The sequence below is a fragment of the Hyperolius riggenbachi genome, chromosome 5 (genome assembly GCF_040937935.1).
Source record: "Hyperolius riggenbachi isolate aHypRig1 chromosome 5, aHypRig1.pri, whole genome shotgun sequence".
NCBI lineage: Eukaryota > Metazoa > Chordata > Amphibia > Anura > Hyperoliidae > Hyperolius > Hyperolius riggenbachi.
This window is the reverse complement of record NC_090650.1, coordinates 344815897-344829678: the sequence shown is the minus strand read 5'-3', so window position 1 is coordinate 344829678 and position 13782 is coordinate 344815897. Positions and strand designations below refer to the sequence as shown.

The 13782-nt window shown below is 44.5% G+C and overlaps 1 protein-coding gene across 2 annotated transcripts in view; it reads right to left on the bottom strand.

Annotated features, from left to right (window-relative positions):
* Positions 1-579: 579 nt before the first annotated feature.
* Positions 580-13782, bottom strand: part of CHCHD7 (coiled-coil-helix-coiled-coil-helix domain containing 7) — a 46917-nt gene continuing 33714 nt past the window's right edge. For both annotated transcript variants that reach the window (XM_068237412.1, XM_068237411.1), the window contains 2 exons: positions 11038-11136; positions 580-800 (listed from right to left, as the gene is read on the bottom strand). In XM_068237412.1, coding sequence (XP_068093513.1) covers positions 696-800; positions 11038-11136 — 204 coding nt within the window. In that variant the 3' untranslated portion in view covers positions 580-695. The remainder of the gene's footprint in view (positions 801-11037; positions 11137-13782) is intronic.

Sequence of the window (13782 nt, the reverse complement as noted above, 5' to 3'; positions counted from 1 at the left end):
TTTTACCAGGTATAGGATGCCAGGGTGTACTCCACTGGAGGCAATGGCCCATCTCAATTCACTGAACAACCACAAGTTTATATTGCCTCTATATATTGAAATGAAGATGAAAAATGGATATGTTCCAATTCCAAAAATTAATATCCTTTACAGGGAGGTGAGGGGTGGGGTACAGCAAAGTCCTCGTTATCCAGAACTCAGGCATCCGGAACTCTCAACTGGCATGCCTGAGGGGGATAACATGGGCAGTGCTTTGGGGGTGTTTGCAGGGCATTGTAGGGTTGGAAATACTTACCGCGCCTCCAGGCACTGTCTTCTACTATTCCTGCAGCTCCCTTCGGCTTTCTGGCATTAATGCACAGCTCCTGGTGTGTCACCTGACCTAATATGGGTGAGGAGACACGCTGAGAGCCATACAAAGGATGCCAGAAAGCTGCTAGGAGGGAAGGTTTGTGCTTTTTTGACAAATTGCTCAAGCAACCGGCAAGCACACGGCATCAGGCAATCGCCACCTGTGTGGGACTTTTTGCTGTAGTTTGAAGGCCTGCCAGGGTTAAATAAAGGCAAAACAACTTAAAATAAAGTCCAACAAACATTTAATAAAACCTGTTCAGTATATGGACTGCACAGATGTTTTGTGCAAACAAAAAAATAAAACCAGTATAAAACCAGGAGCACAAAAATGATGGTCTTCCTTAATAAGGCACATGTCCATATGACGCCAATATATGTTTCCTTTCTTCAGCTGTTGGCATGACTGGAGTTATACCTTGTCTTCTTCTTTGAATCACAATTGCATGCTGAAACAAAGAAAAAAAAATAGAAAAAAAATTAGTTAGATGCTGGTGGTAAAAAAGAAGAAGGATTGTATAGCTAAAAACTAAAACCCCATCTGTTATAGGTAAGGCAGTGAACCTTGAGGCAAGCAGAGGCAGTTTAACACTTGTTTCTCTCCAAGATCTTTCAGGATTCACACAGAGTTGAACGACCTCAGGATCTGTAAGGCTGCTTTCACAGTAAGACGTTACAGGCGCACGTTAGTGCAGCCTGTAACGCAGCCCCACCGCACAGTAATGAAAAATCAATCAGCCCATTCACAGTGCCCACGTTGCTTTACATTGTAACGCAGCACATCCGTTGAGTGCTGCATGCTGTGCGTTATGCACGGCTAAGCCGCGTTAGATTGTGTGCACATGCTCAGTAGTGTTGGGGAGGAGTGGGGAGCGGCCAGGCACATGGCTAATTAATATTCACTGCACGGTGTGACGTGCAGTGTTTACTTCCTGGAGCGGCCGCTCTGTGCGGAGATTGGCCGGGCGGGACCACGTGATGCCGCATGCGTCCAAGAGTACGCATCACGGCATCACGGACGCCAGAGTGAGCTGCACAACGCGGCTCACTCTGACGTCCACATCAGAGAGCACCAGGCGTTGCGTTATGGGCACGTTATGTGCCCTACAACGTCCCCTAAACGCAACGTCCTGCTGTGTAAGTAGCCTAAAGGAACGCACTTGGCTTCTGTTTATTACCAATGGCGTACTTGCCACAGTTTGCCTGTCTGGTATCTAACAATCAGCTGGATAGAATTATTCCTAGTAGTGGGGGCAGGTTATCGGCTACTGAGAGCTGGGGGAAAAAAAAAAAAAACGAACACTTTTGGCCGGTAAATTAAATGCAAAAAGCTTTGTGAATTGTCATTTGACATTTCTAAAGGTAATTACCGCACAAGTCAGTAATTTACCTCACTAGTCGGGAACTGTGATTTTCTGTGCGGAGATAGGTTTAGTGAATTGTAACTTGGGAAGATGATCGGTAAAATCAGCCATTTTCAGCATTGCCGAATGTGGTAATGCTTTGTGAATAGAGCCCAAAGTCTGTTAATGAAGTTTAAACTAGAAGTCACTTGCAACACACCTGGTCTACCACTATATGCCACATGCTCAGCCACTTATTCCGACTAATGTTAACTATAGACCTGAAACTAATCTACCAGTGATAGGTCAGCAAGCAGCCACTGAAGAAATACAATCAAGTCACAAGGTAATTAAATGGTCAGAAGAATAGAGGGATCTATTAAAGAGGAGACCCAGTGGATCATCAATATGGGGACACAGGAACAACTTTGCCTCAATATTGAGAGCAATCTAAAGGTGGCCACTAACTGTCCAATTTCTAGCGAAAAATCGTTAGAGAGAACAGAAATTCTGATCAGATTGGTTGAAAATAATCTCAGTTGATGGACACAATCGATTCTGAACAATTATAAAAAAAAAAAAAAAAATCGTCCCGACTGGATTTTTGTCAAACCAAAATTTTTATTTACTTGATTGGTTGTAATAGATAGGAAGCAAAGATTGGTTCGTTGATGGTGTAGTGAACAATTTTTTTCGCTAGAAATTGGACCGTTAGCGGCCACCAGCGGAATATAACCCTGCATTTCAACTTTGCTCTAAAACATTATTTACAGCATATTATATGCAAAAAGCATTTTTTTTTTTTACTAGACCAGCATTGGAAGGGTTAAACACAGAGGTTTAAAGTTCCGTGGAGAGATATGCAGAAGTTCTCTTCCTCTTGAGCGCGTCCCAGTGGCTGCAGCTCTTGAGCGCTTTGAGTCCGACAGGAGAAAAGCGCTATACAAATGTTCAGATGATTATTATTATTAATCAGTTCAGATTGTTACATTCTATTTAGTTAAATGTATCTATTGAGAAATGTTACACACTCTTTGGCTGTCCTCCAGCTCCTTCTCAGTCAGAGAGAGTGAGTCACATTCAACACTTAGATACATTTATGTAAACAAAATGTATCTATGTCAGCTTCTGATGCGTCTGTAGAAATCTCCAGGAACTTTAAAGCCCTGTGTAACCCTTCCAATGCTGGTCTAGTAAAAAAAAAAATGCTGGTTGCATATAATATACTGTAAATAATGTTTTAGAGCAAAGTTGAAATGCAGGGTTATATTCCGCTTTAAGGTTTTTGGAAAACTGATTAGTTTAAGCTAATTGCTAATGGCAATAGAAACAGGTTAATGAGGTGGCAGTTGAGAAATCATGGTTCCAATAAAAGCTGTGTTGATTTGGGTACTTTAGGGGGTATTTAGGGTGAAGAGAGAGAAGGTCAGTGTTTGAGGCGTTAGGGACATTACAAATGTGTCAACTGATGTTTACCTTCCACCTCATATAGCATATGTAGCATATGCCTGGTTGGCTAAAAAGGTTTGTAGCAAGAACTAAAAACTTTGTACTTTTTATAATTTAATGTATAGGTTTTATTTAGGAAGGCTGTATGTGTATATATTTATTATGCTGCTTAGCCTAAAAAGCTTATTGGATTCAGAGTTAGGAGTCTGTATTTGTACAGAGCATTGAAGATCTGTGTGATCGGAGGATGGTGGCTCCCAGGCTGTGCAGTTGGAATTCAATTATGGTGTACAAAATGTTTAAAAGGCATCCCACCATTAGGCCCGGTTCACATTAGCGGTGGCTATCCGGAATAGCCGTGCCGGAGCCGCACCGCATGCTGGCCGGACGAAACGGACGCACGGCATAGCAATGTAAGTCTATGCCAGGGTTCACATGTGTCCGTTTCGTCCGGACCGGAGCCGGACCGGAGCCGGACTCCGGTGTCCGTTCCAACATGCGCTATTTTTTGGTCCGGCTCCTCCGGCAGCCGTATCCGGGGCGGAGCCGGACTGCACCATCCGGCCAATGGAAACCAATGAGAACCGGAGAGCGCACAACACACTGGCAAAAAATCCGGATGTTCTACCCCACTTCCTATGAGGATTGTTGCGGCGATATTGTATCGGGGACACATGGGCAACCATTTTGGAGTGGAGCAGCACGAGCTGGAGATGTTGGCAGCATGTTGGAGGTGGAGGTGAGTGCTAAACAGCGGAGGGCCTGATTCCACAGGTCCCCCTTCTGCTGACCTCCCAGACCCCAACATTTTTTTTTGTTTTTATACAGGTTGTTATCTCTTTTAGAATCCGGATCCGGACCGCAACCGTGTTCATACCGCACGGAAACCGTATGCAACCGGACCGGATCCGGACAGGAACCGTACGGTTCAGGTCCGATCCGGCTCCGGTGCGGTCCGGACATCCGGTGCGGTTTTTGCAAAACCGCAAGTGTGAACCGGGCCTTAGACTCAATTGCCTCTCGTGTGTTGCTATGACAGCAAAACACATTGGGTGGAGTTACAGAGGAATGCTGTAACGTCAGCCGGACGCATTAACGTCGGTAACACGTAGGATCTTGCTTGTTTGTGCCATAGCGGTCTGAGGTGGAACATTTGAACTATGCAGCCTGGGAGCTCAGGAACTTAGTCCTGTGTATGTGCACTATTTTTATGCAAACAGTTTTTAACTGCATTTAATTTCAACTACCGGTGGACCGCCGCAGTATAAATCTACGGCGGGCAGGGGGCGCTGCGGTTCTGACCGGACGTAAACTCTACATCCTATTGACCGTGCGTCCCCGCCGCTGTCGCAGAGCACTGCGAGCCGAGCAGGAGCAGTTTTCATTGGCTCCTGGCCCTGTCATTCATGTAAGCCGTTCCCATTGGCTTACATGGAGTGACAGAGTCAGGAGCCAATGAAAGCAGCTCCTGACCAGAGAGAGCAGCCTGCGGCGGGAACAGAGCGGTGTGACCGTCGGATTTTAGCGGCGATTCGTCAGGAAGCGGCGGTTTACTGGACCAGCACCCTCTGGTCCTTAAGGGGGCAGAGGGTGCTGGTCCCGAAGTGGTTAAACAATAAACTGAAGGTATTCTTATGCCATTTGGAGCATTTGTATCTTTGGAAGGTGTGCCAAACAATTGGAGGTGGTCGGAGAGAGTTAAGAGGTGGACATACACCCCACATGTGCAGAGAGAACAAATGTGGTTACCAGATCCAGTGAGTTAACTGAAACCATTTGGATTTTCCAGTTCTGTATATTAATTCTCAATGATTTACTATAATCAAACTGATAAAGCAAACCTCATCCACTTGCAATTTTGTGTTTGGTGTTTCATAGATCTTCTACAGCTACAGATTTGTATTACTTTAATAGTAAAAGGTCTGAACAGGAGATTACAGAGACCAGTGCTTTGCTACCAATCGTTCAAAACAATCAAAGGTGCATTGCTTCTAGCTGAAAGCTGTCCTTTCGATTTTGAGAATTTAATGTTGTAGGAGGGGGATATTTAAGGTCAGAAATGACTACACAGTAATTTTACACTGTCTAAACAATCCCAAGCTAATCATATGAAAATTACAAAAAGGGAGGTCTGAGGAAAATACTTGGCTTACAGTCAGACATCACCATAGTGTGTAACAGAGAGGAACTGCACCAATCAGCCACAAGATTAAAACCACTGAATGGTAAAGTGAATAATACCGAGTATCTTGTCATAGTGGCAACCGTAAAGGAGTGGGCTATATTAGGTAGCAAGTGAACAGTTAGTTCTTGATGATGATATGTTGAAAACAGGAAATACAAAAAATAAAATAAAAAAAAGCAAGCATAAAGACCTTAAAAACAGACAAGTGCGTGAGCCATAACCATGATATTTGGGGGGCAAAGCTTGCTTTTTTTTTCTATGTAAGGGTCGGTTTACACACGGATTTGCAGGTTTTTCATGGACCCTGAACACACGGAGGGATGGGTAAAAAGCTACACAAATACAAATCTACCTCTTCTACACAGAGAACTTTTGCACACAAAACAGGCAAAACCGGATTGCCTGCTTCTTCCCTCAACATCATCATCATCATCATCAATACAAAACATTATTCAATAGAACCACACATGAAGAGAAGACATACATTTAAATGGACTGGAAACGTATGCCACAAAAGGACAACATTTTGAGAAACTGATCAGTTTTGCATCAGTTTTTAGAAAACTGATCAGTTTGAAAAGGATCCGATCTGCAACTGGACCGAGCCTTAGCCAAGAAATGGTATAATCCTGATTCAAAACTTTTTGCTTTTACTGATTGCCAAAACTATACAATACTCTACTGCAAAAAAGTTGGAACACAGTGCAAATAAAGATGGAGAAACGATTTTTAAACCATTTAAAACCTAACTTAATTGAAACTAAATAAAAAAAGAAAAACAAAAACGATAGCAAATGCTCAAACTAAGAAAGTTTTTAGAAAAACAAATGCATATTTATGCGCTCGTTACAGCTGAGATGTGTGGAGGAGGTTAGTTCCAAAATAATTTGCATACAAATGTTTTTGTAGTAGACCCACCTTTTATAGTGGGCAAAGACTGGCAGGCAAATCAGCCCCATATTATGCCACTAAAGCCTGGTACACACATCCACTTTTGATTGGCCAATTTTACCACCTCCATGTACCTACACAATCTGTTCATACTATTCACAGTCTGCTGGACCTCATACTACATGGAGGTGGTAAAACTGGTCAGTAATTGGCAAATCATAATTGAAAATGTTTCTTCCCAAAAGTTAGTTCATAGGAAGTGTCTGGAGTTCAACTTCCACCGACATGGGCAGTGAATAGAAACACTCATTGGCCTAGTGCACACCAGAGCGGTTCTGCTGCGGTTTGCGATCTGCTTGCGGGTGCAGAGCCGCTAGGGTAATGTATTTCAATGGGCTGGTGCACACCAGAGCGGGAGGCGTTATGCAGAAACGCATACTCCCGGGCTGCTGCAGATTTTGGATTGCGGATGCGTTTCAGCCTCAATGTTAAGTATAGGAAAAACGCAAACCGCTCTGAAAAAAACGGCACTTCAGAGCGGTTTGCCAGGCGTTTTTTGTTACAGTAGCTGTTCAGTAACAGCTTTACTGTAACAATACATGAAATCTACTACACCAAAAACATTTCACAAAACCACAAAATGCTAGCTGAAACGCTACAGAAAAAGAAAAAGCGTTTCAAAATCTGCTAGCATTTTGCGGATCTGCTAGTGGTTTTTGGTGTGCACCAGGCCATAGAGTTAAAATAGCCCATTATCCTTAAAGGAAAGAGGCTAGGGCTATTCCACATAGACAGCTGAACTGCACACTCAGAGCACAGACACACTAAGTGCTTTCTGAGAGCTTTTTAAAAATGCTCCTATTGACTTAAAATTAAAAATCGCGGTAAAGTAATAATAACCACATGATTTTACCAGGATTGTGATTTTAATGCAAGTTAACCACTTCGCATCCAGACCTGGTTTTCCCCTTATTGACCAGAGCAATTTTTACGTTTTAGCTATGTCCCTATTTAATCAGCCATAACTTTATCCTAAAGGTGCGTACACACATGCGACTATAGTCGTTTGTAACGATCGTTCCCCGATCTTTACCAACGACGATCGTTACAAAAAACGAACCACCGACTATTAAGGCAAACGACGAACGAGCCAAATCGCTACAAAAGAAAGTTCTGTCTTGGCGGATTTTAACCAACGACGATCGTTTGCAAAAGTAGTACATCGTTGGAAACGATCGTTCGTACTAGGCTTGACATGCGCATTTCACTATTTCTCCATGGAACTTCTCATTTTTATGCGCAGGCGCAATAGTTGCTTTCTGTGATGTAACGTTCGTTCTAACGATCAGATCGTTACACACATTTTAAAACTACCTTTACTTAGGTCGTTCTTTCATCAATTAAAAGTTCGTTCGTCGTTCTTAACGAACGATCGTTGTCGCATGTGTGTACGTAGCATTACTCATGACACCTAAATGATCTAGGTATCGTTTTTCAGGACAAACTAGACTTTCATTGGCGGGTATTTTATCCCTAGACCAAAACATTTTTCTATGCATTTTAATGGGAAAAAAAGAGGGGGAAAATGAAAAAAATGCATTTTTTCTCAGTTTTTATCAATTCCAGTTTAAAAATAAAAAGTACCACAGGAGATAAAAACATGTCACTAGTATTATGTCCCCCAGTATAGATAGCAAAATGTGTCCCAAGTATCAGACCCCCCCCCCCTTATAGCCAGATGTGTCCCCAATATCAGTCACCCCCAGTATAGCCCAATGTGTCCTCTGTGTTTGGGACCTCCCAGAATAGATAGATGTACCCCCAGGATTGCTGCCCCTCATGTGTCCATATGTGTCCCCAGGAATAGTGGTCCCCCATTATAGCCAGATGCGCCCTCAGGATTTGCAGGTGCACCCAGGATTAAGCCCCCCCCCCCCCCCCCCCCCCCACCATTATAGCCAGATCTGCCCCCAGTATAAAATTATACATTTGAAATTAAAAAAAAAAAAAAATGAGATGTGGCCCCTCGAACTTTATCCCCCCCCAGCTGCACATTTTACCCCCCACCAGGGGTCCACACACCCCCATAAGACCCAGCCAGATGCGCCCCCCCCCCAGGCAGCCCCCTCGGTGGCCAGATCGCTATTAAAAATGATAAGAAAGCAGCCTGACTCACTTTATCTCGTTCCAGCGATCAGCCTGCAGCCCAAGCCTCCGATCGCCGCTCTGCACGCAGCCCTGTGATGCCGGTTACCGGGTCCCGGCTTGATGACGTCATCAAGCTGGGACCCGACTATTCAGAATCACAGGGCTGCGTGCAGAGCGGGGATCTGAGGCTCGGGCTGCAGGCTGATCGCTGGAACAAGAAAAGGTGAGTCAGGCTGCTTTCTTATTTTTTTTTAGCAGATCCGACCACGGAGGGGGAGAGATGAATGATCACGCTGTTTTCTACAGCGGTGATCGTTCATCCGCAGGGGGGGGGTCACTAATTGGTGAAAGGGAAAATGTTCCCTTGTAGCCAATTAGTATTGCAGCTGTTAGTGCCAGGAGGTGCGCTCTGAAGCGCACCTGTTCCTGCACAACAGGGCTGCAAGCAGGTCAGTATATCTACGTCGCTGTGGCTTGGAGGGTGCCACAGATGACGTAGATATACTGTAGCAAAGGACAAAGTGGTTGATGGGAGTGTTTTTTTTTCAAGTTCTAAGAAAGCTTAGGAAGCTTGGGATATACCAGGCGAAACTAGTCGGAATCTCTGCTGCCTGCCAACCGGGTCTCTCTACCGCACCAGGACACGCTTAAGCCGCTTTGGGTGACACTTGCGGCTGCTGCCAAGGCCATCCCTGGACTATTGGAAGCTTCTGCGCAGCTCTGCATGTGAGACCAGCATTGAGCACATGCTGTGCTGAGCGCCATCGAGGTCCTCTCCTCTCGCTCTACTCAGCGGTCACTGGGATGTAAGAGCTGCCTACATGTTGGAACAACGATACTTCGGCTGGTGCTAGCGCATCTCATACGCAAGTATATACAGGGGCCCCACTCCTTTCATGCTCATTTCCTTTGTCGGCTGCAATTCATGGCGAGGTGAAGATCTATGAACATGTTGCAACCATCCATGTGCTTGGGAGTTGAGCGTGCAGATTCACCTGCTGGCTGCTTTGCTAGCTGCTGGATTGGTTGCTTCGCATGTTTCCCTCCAGGCTGCATATGGAGCTTTGCTGCACTTGTTCTGTTTACCTTTTATAGACTTGAGACTTTAGATAGCCTGATCTAAACTGGGGTACCCCAAGATCTGAGTTTGTGTGGTATGTGCAGGCATGCTGTATTTTAATATGACGGCAGCGCTGTTGCTTTTTTAGCTTCACCAATTTTGATACTTCTAGATGCACCTGTCAAACTTTTGTCTAATAAAATCTGCCTTTTGTACACATTCCTGAATTGCGTCGTTTACAGGGACGCCCCATGTAGGCACATCTCCCACACGGTCCCCTCCCTAACCACTCACCTGTCAACCGCATCCTAGAAGCTGCAAAAAATAAATTTAAAATCACAAACACTGGTCCACATGACAGCCCAGGGGCCCCAGGTCTCTCTCACTCACTGGGGCCCCCAAACCACCATGCGACACCTAGAGGGAAGTGCGGGCAAGCCCTGGACCTCTCACCTCCAGGGAACTCACCCCACCACCTCTAAACTGAATGCCAACTGCAACAAACACAATTGCTAACTTCCAGTCAGAGCAATATCCTGCCTCTATCTGGCCAGCAGACGCTAGTCAGCCAGCCAATCAGGGGCACTGTCATACACCCCTTGCCTGCTGCACCATACCTAGCAGGAATTACATAGATTAGCATTCAGGTGGAAGGCTTCGGTTGGACGCAATCGTGAATTGCGTCGTTTACAGGGACGCCCCATGTAGGCACATCTCCCACACGGTCCCCTCCCTAACCACTCACCTGTCAACCGCATCCTAGAAGCTTTCAAAAAATAAAATTTAAAATCACAAACACTGGTCCACATGACAGCCCAGGGGCCCCAGGAGGTGAGAGGTCCAGGGCTTGCCCGCACTTTCCTCTAGGTGTCGCATGGTGGTTTGGGGGCCCCAGTGAGTGAGAGAGACCTGGGGCCCCTGGGCTGTCATGTGGACCAGTGTTTGTGATTTTAAATTTATTTATTGCAGCTTCTAGGATGCGGTTGACAGGTGAGTGGTTAGGGAGGGGACCGTGTAGGAGATGTGCCTACATGGGGCGTCCCTGTAAACGACGCAATTCACGATTGCGTCCAACCGAAGCCTCCCACCTGAATGTTAATCTATGTAATTCCTGCTAGGTATGGTGCAGCAGGCAAGGGGTGTATGACAGTGCACCTGATTGGCTGACTAGCGTCTGCTGGCCAGATAGAGGCAGGATATTGCTCTGACTGGAAGTTAGCAATTGTGTTTTTTGTACACATTCCTGTCCAGTCAAACGGTTTTTGATTAGTCTATTAAAATTTAGTTTTGGACAGGTACCCTTTTGTGGCTAGTGACTAGAGATTATACATTCTACACCACCTCCCCTTCCCAGTGATTGCGGGCTGTACTCACACTAGTACAGGATGGCCTCTTGTACATGAATGGGAGCATAAGTAAGACCATCTCCGGAGTTTGTCTGATATGTTCAGAGGAGACCTGCATGCGAATGGTGGGCATCAAGACGACTCACAGGCTTCACTCTACTAAAGTATCTATTTCTAATGCTCTTCTTCAGTACAGGCTCGCTTTAATATACTCCAAGTTTATATTGGAACAATAAATAATAATAATAAAAGAAAAACACTTACCCAAAACTTTTTGCATTCTTTGTATTTGATAAAGAACTCTGTGCACTTATCTTTTTGGTAGTTGTTGACATCCAAGCACTTTAGAGAGTTATCACTTTCCTAAAAATAAAGGTATTTATCTTACTCTTATGAACTAAACCTTGCTATGCCCTAATAAATATTAAAGGGGTTCTCTGGTACCTAAAAACAAACAAAAAAAAACCCCGCTAAAACTAACACTTACCCGAGGCTTCTATCAGCCCGCTGCAGCTGTAATGTCCCCCGCCGTCCTCCTCCGATGCTCCTCTCCCCGCCGCCGGTAATCTGCTAATTATTCGTCCAACTAGACGAATAGAACTGGCTGGTGAGCCAGGTGGTGCAAACATAACAACTGAGGAAAGAGTGGGCAGGAGGGACTTTTGAACTTGTCAGGCTTGTGTTCCTAAAGCCTGATACAGATATCCAATTTTGATTGGCCAATGAATGGCCAATTTTACTATGTCCATGTAGATATCCATGTTCATAGTATTCGAAATCCACTTGCCCTCAGATTGTGTAGGTAAGCTTTCATACTACATGGAAGAGGTAAACTTGGCAACTTACAGGCATCCAATTTTACTGGTGATTATCAGGCTAGGGGGGCAGCCCAGTGTTCTGTATGGCTCTGCTGTCTTGGAGGAAGCTGGGTAAAGCTGGCCACTAACTGTCCAATTTCTAGCGAAAAATCGTTAGAGCGATCAGAAATTCTGATCGGATTGGTTGTAAATAATCTCCATTGGTGGGCACAATCGATTATGAACGAGTGAAAAAAATGTCGCCCGAATGAATTTTCGTCGAATGAAAATTTGGATTTTCTTAGTGGTCGTGATAGGTAGCAATGATTGGTTAGTTGATGGTGTAGTGAACGATTTTTCGTCCAATCAGAATTTGAGCGCTCAAATGATTTTCCGCTAGAAATTGGACAGTTAGTGGCCAGCTTAAGGAGCGAGGAGGGAAAAGAGACATTGTTGCTTTTTATGTTATCAGACGATTATGAGGCGTTTGCAGATTTACAATCAGTTCTTTTCTCAAAAAGGATTACCAATTAGTTTCTGATTTTCAAGGTAGAGAATCTGCACCTTCTTCCCTCCCTAATGCTGGGAATACACGATGCGATCCGGCGGCTCGATTAGCCGCCGGATCGACTCCCGCCGCGTCCCCACTGGCGCCCGGATCGATTCCCGCTCGTCCCTGCGGGTGCTTCCTCATCTTCCGCTCGATTCCCCGCTATTGTCCGCCCACGGGGATCTAGCGGGGAATTGATCCGGCGGGTCATCGGACCTGTTGGATATTATCAATCGAGCCATCAGCGGCTCGATTGATAAGGAAGAAACGAATAGTGTATGCCCAGCATAAGAGCCCGGTTCTACTGGCCGGTTTGCCACCGTGCAGTGTGATCACCACACCGCACAAAAAAAACTACACGTACTTCTGGTTGTGCCACGGCTCTATACAAACCCTATGGGACCCGAATGCGGACTGCGGGAAACTGCAGCATGCTATCCATAAATTGAGCCACACCACATCTGATCACAACCTGAAATAAGAGTCAATGGAAATGGTCCCATTAATTAGCATTAACTGCAGTTTCGGTGCGGCACAGTGATCGCACTGCTCCGCGTGTGGCGGAAACAGGTATAAAAAAAAGGTATTCAGTTTCCACTGAGCCAATTAGGTGACTTCTCTGTAAGAAAGTTATCTTCACAGCAGAGTCTATACCTTCAAAACAAAAACATCCACGGTAGCCCCACAGAGTAATTTTCTCTGAGTATAATAAACATATCCTTCTTCAAGGTAGTGACAGCACTGCATTTCTGATAAAATATGGCAGCTTTATAAACAGCATTAGTACCGCTACTATGTTACAATTCCACTAAGCAATTATCTGTGCGGGCATTACATTTGCATTTGAATTGCATATTGTCACATTTAGTGCTGGGCGTAATGGAAAAAAACTACGCTTACGGATCATTATGCGTAATTTTACGCTATTACGCATTACGGAATTACAGTTACGGCGTAGACATTTATCTACGGTTCATGTCTGTAATTACGCATGGTCCTTACGCAATTACGCGTAAGAATAACGTAATGCAGGTTGTTACGGAACAGTCTTACGCGTAATTTTCCTACTAGCAATTAATGCGTAAGGCCATGCTCCCAAGCGGAAAAGTTGACGCATGGATCAATGTTGGGTAGCCGCCGACTTTAAGGGTTAATAGCAAAGCCCCCTTAAATGCTAAGGGCCTCAAATTTGGAGAATATATTAAGGAGATCAGAAGGAATAAGAGGAAATTTTTTTTTTTTTAAAAAAGACCTTATAGTTTTTCAGAAAATCGATTTTAAAGTTTAAAGGAAAAATGTATACATTTAAAAACCCGGCGACTTTAACGGTTAATAGCAAAGCCTGCTTAAAATTTAGGAACACCAAATTCCCAGGGTATATTAAGGGGATCAGTGGGAATAAGAGGAAAAATGTTTTTCAAAAAGACCTTATAGTTTTTGAGAAAATCAATTTTTAAGTTTCAAGGGCAAAAATGTCTTTTAAATGCGGAAAATGTCAGGTTTTTTTTTTTGCACAGGTAACAATAGTGTATTATTTTCATAGATTCCCCCAAGTGGGAAGAGTTTTACTTACTTCGTTCTGAGTGTGGGAAATATAAAAAAAAAAAAAACGACGTGGGGTCCCCCCTCCCAGACCTCTTTAACCCCTTGTCCCCCATGCAG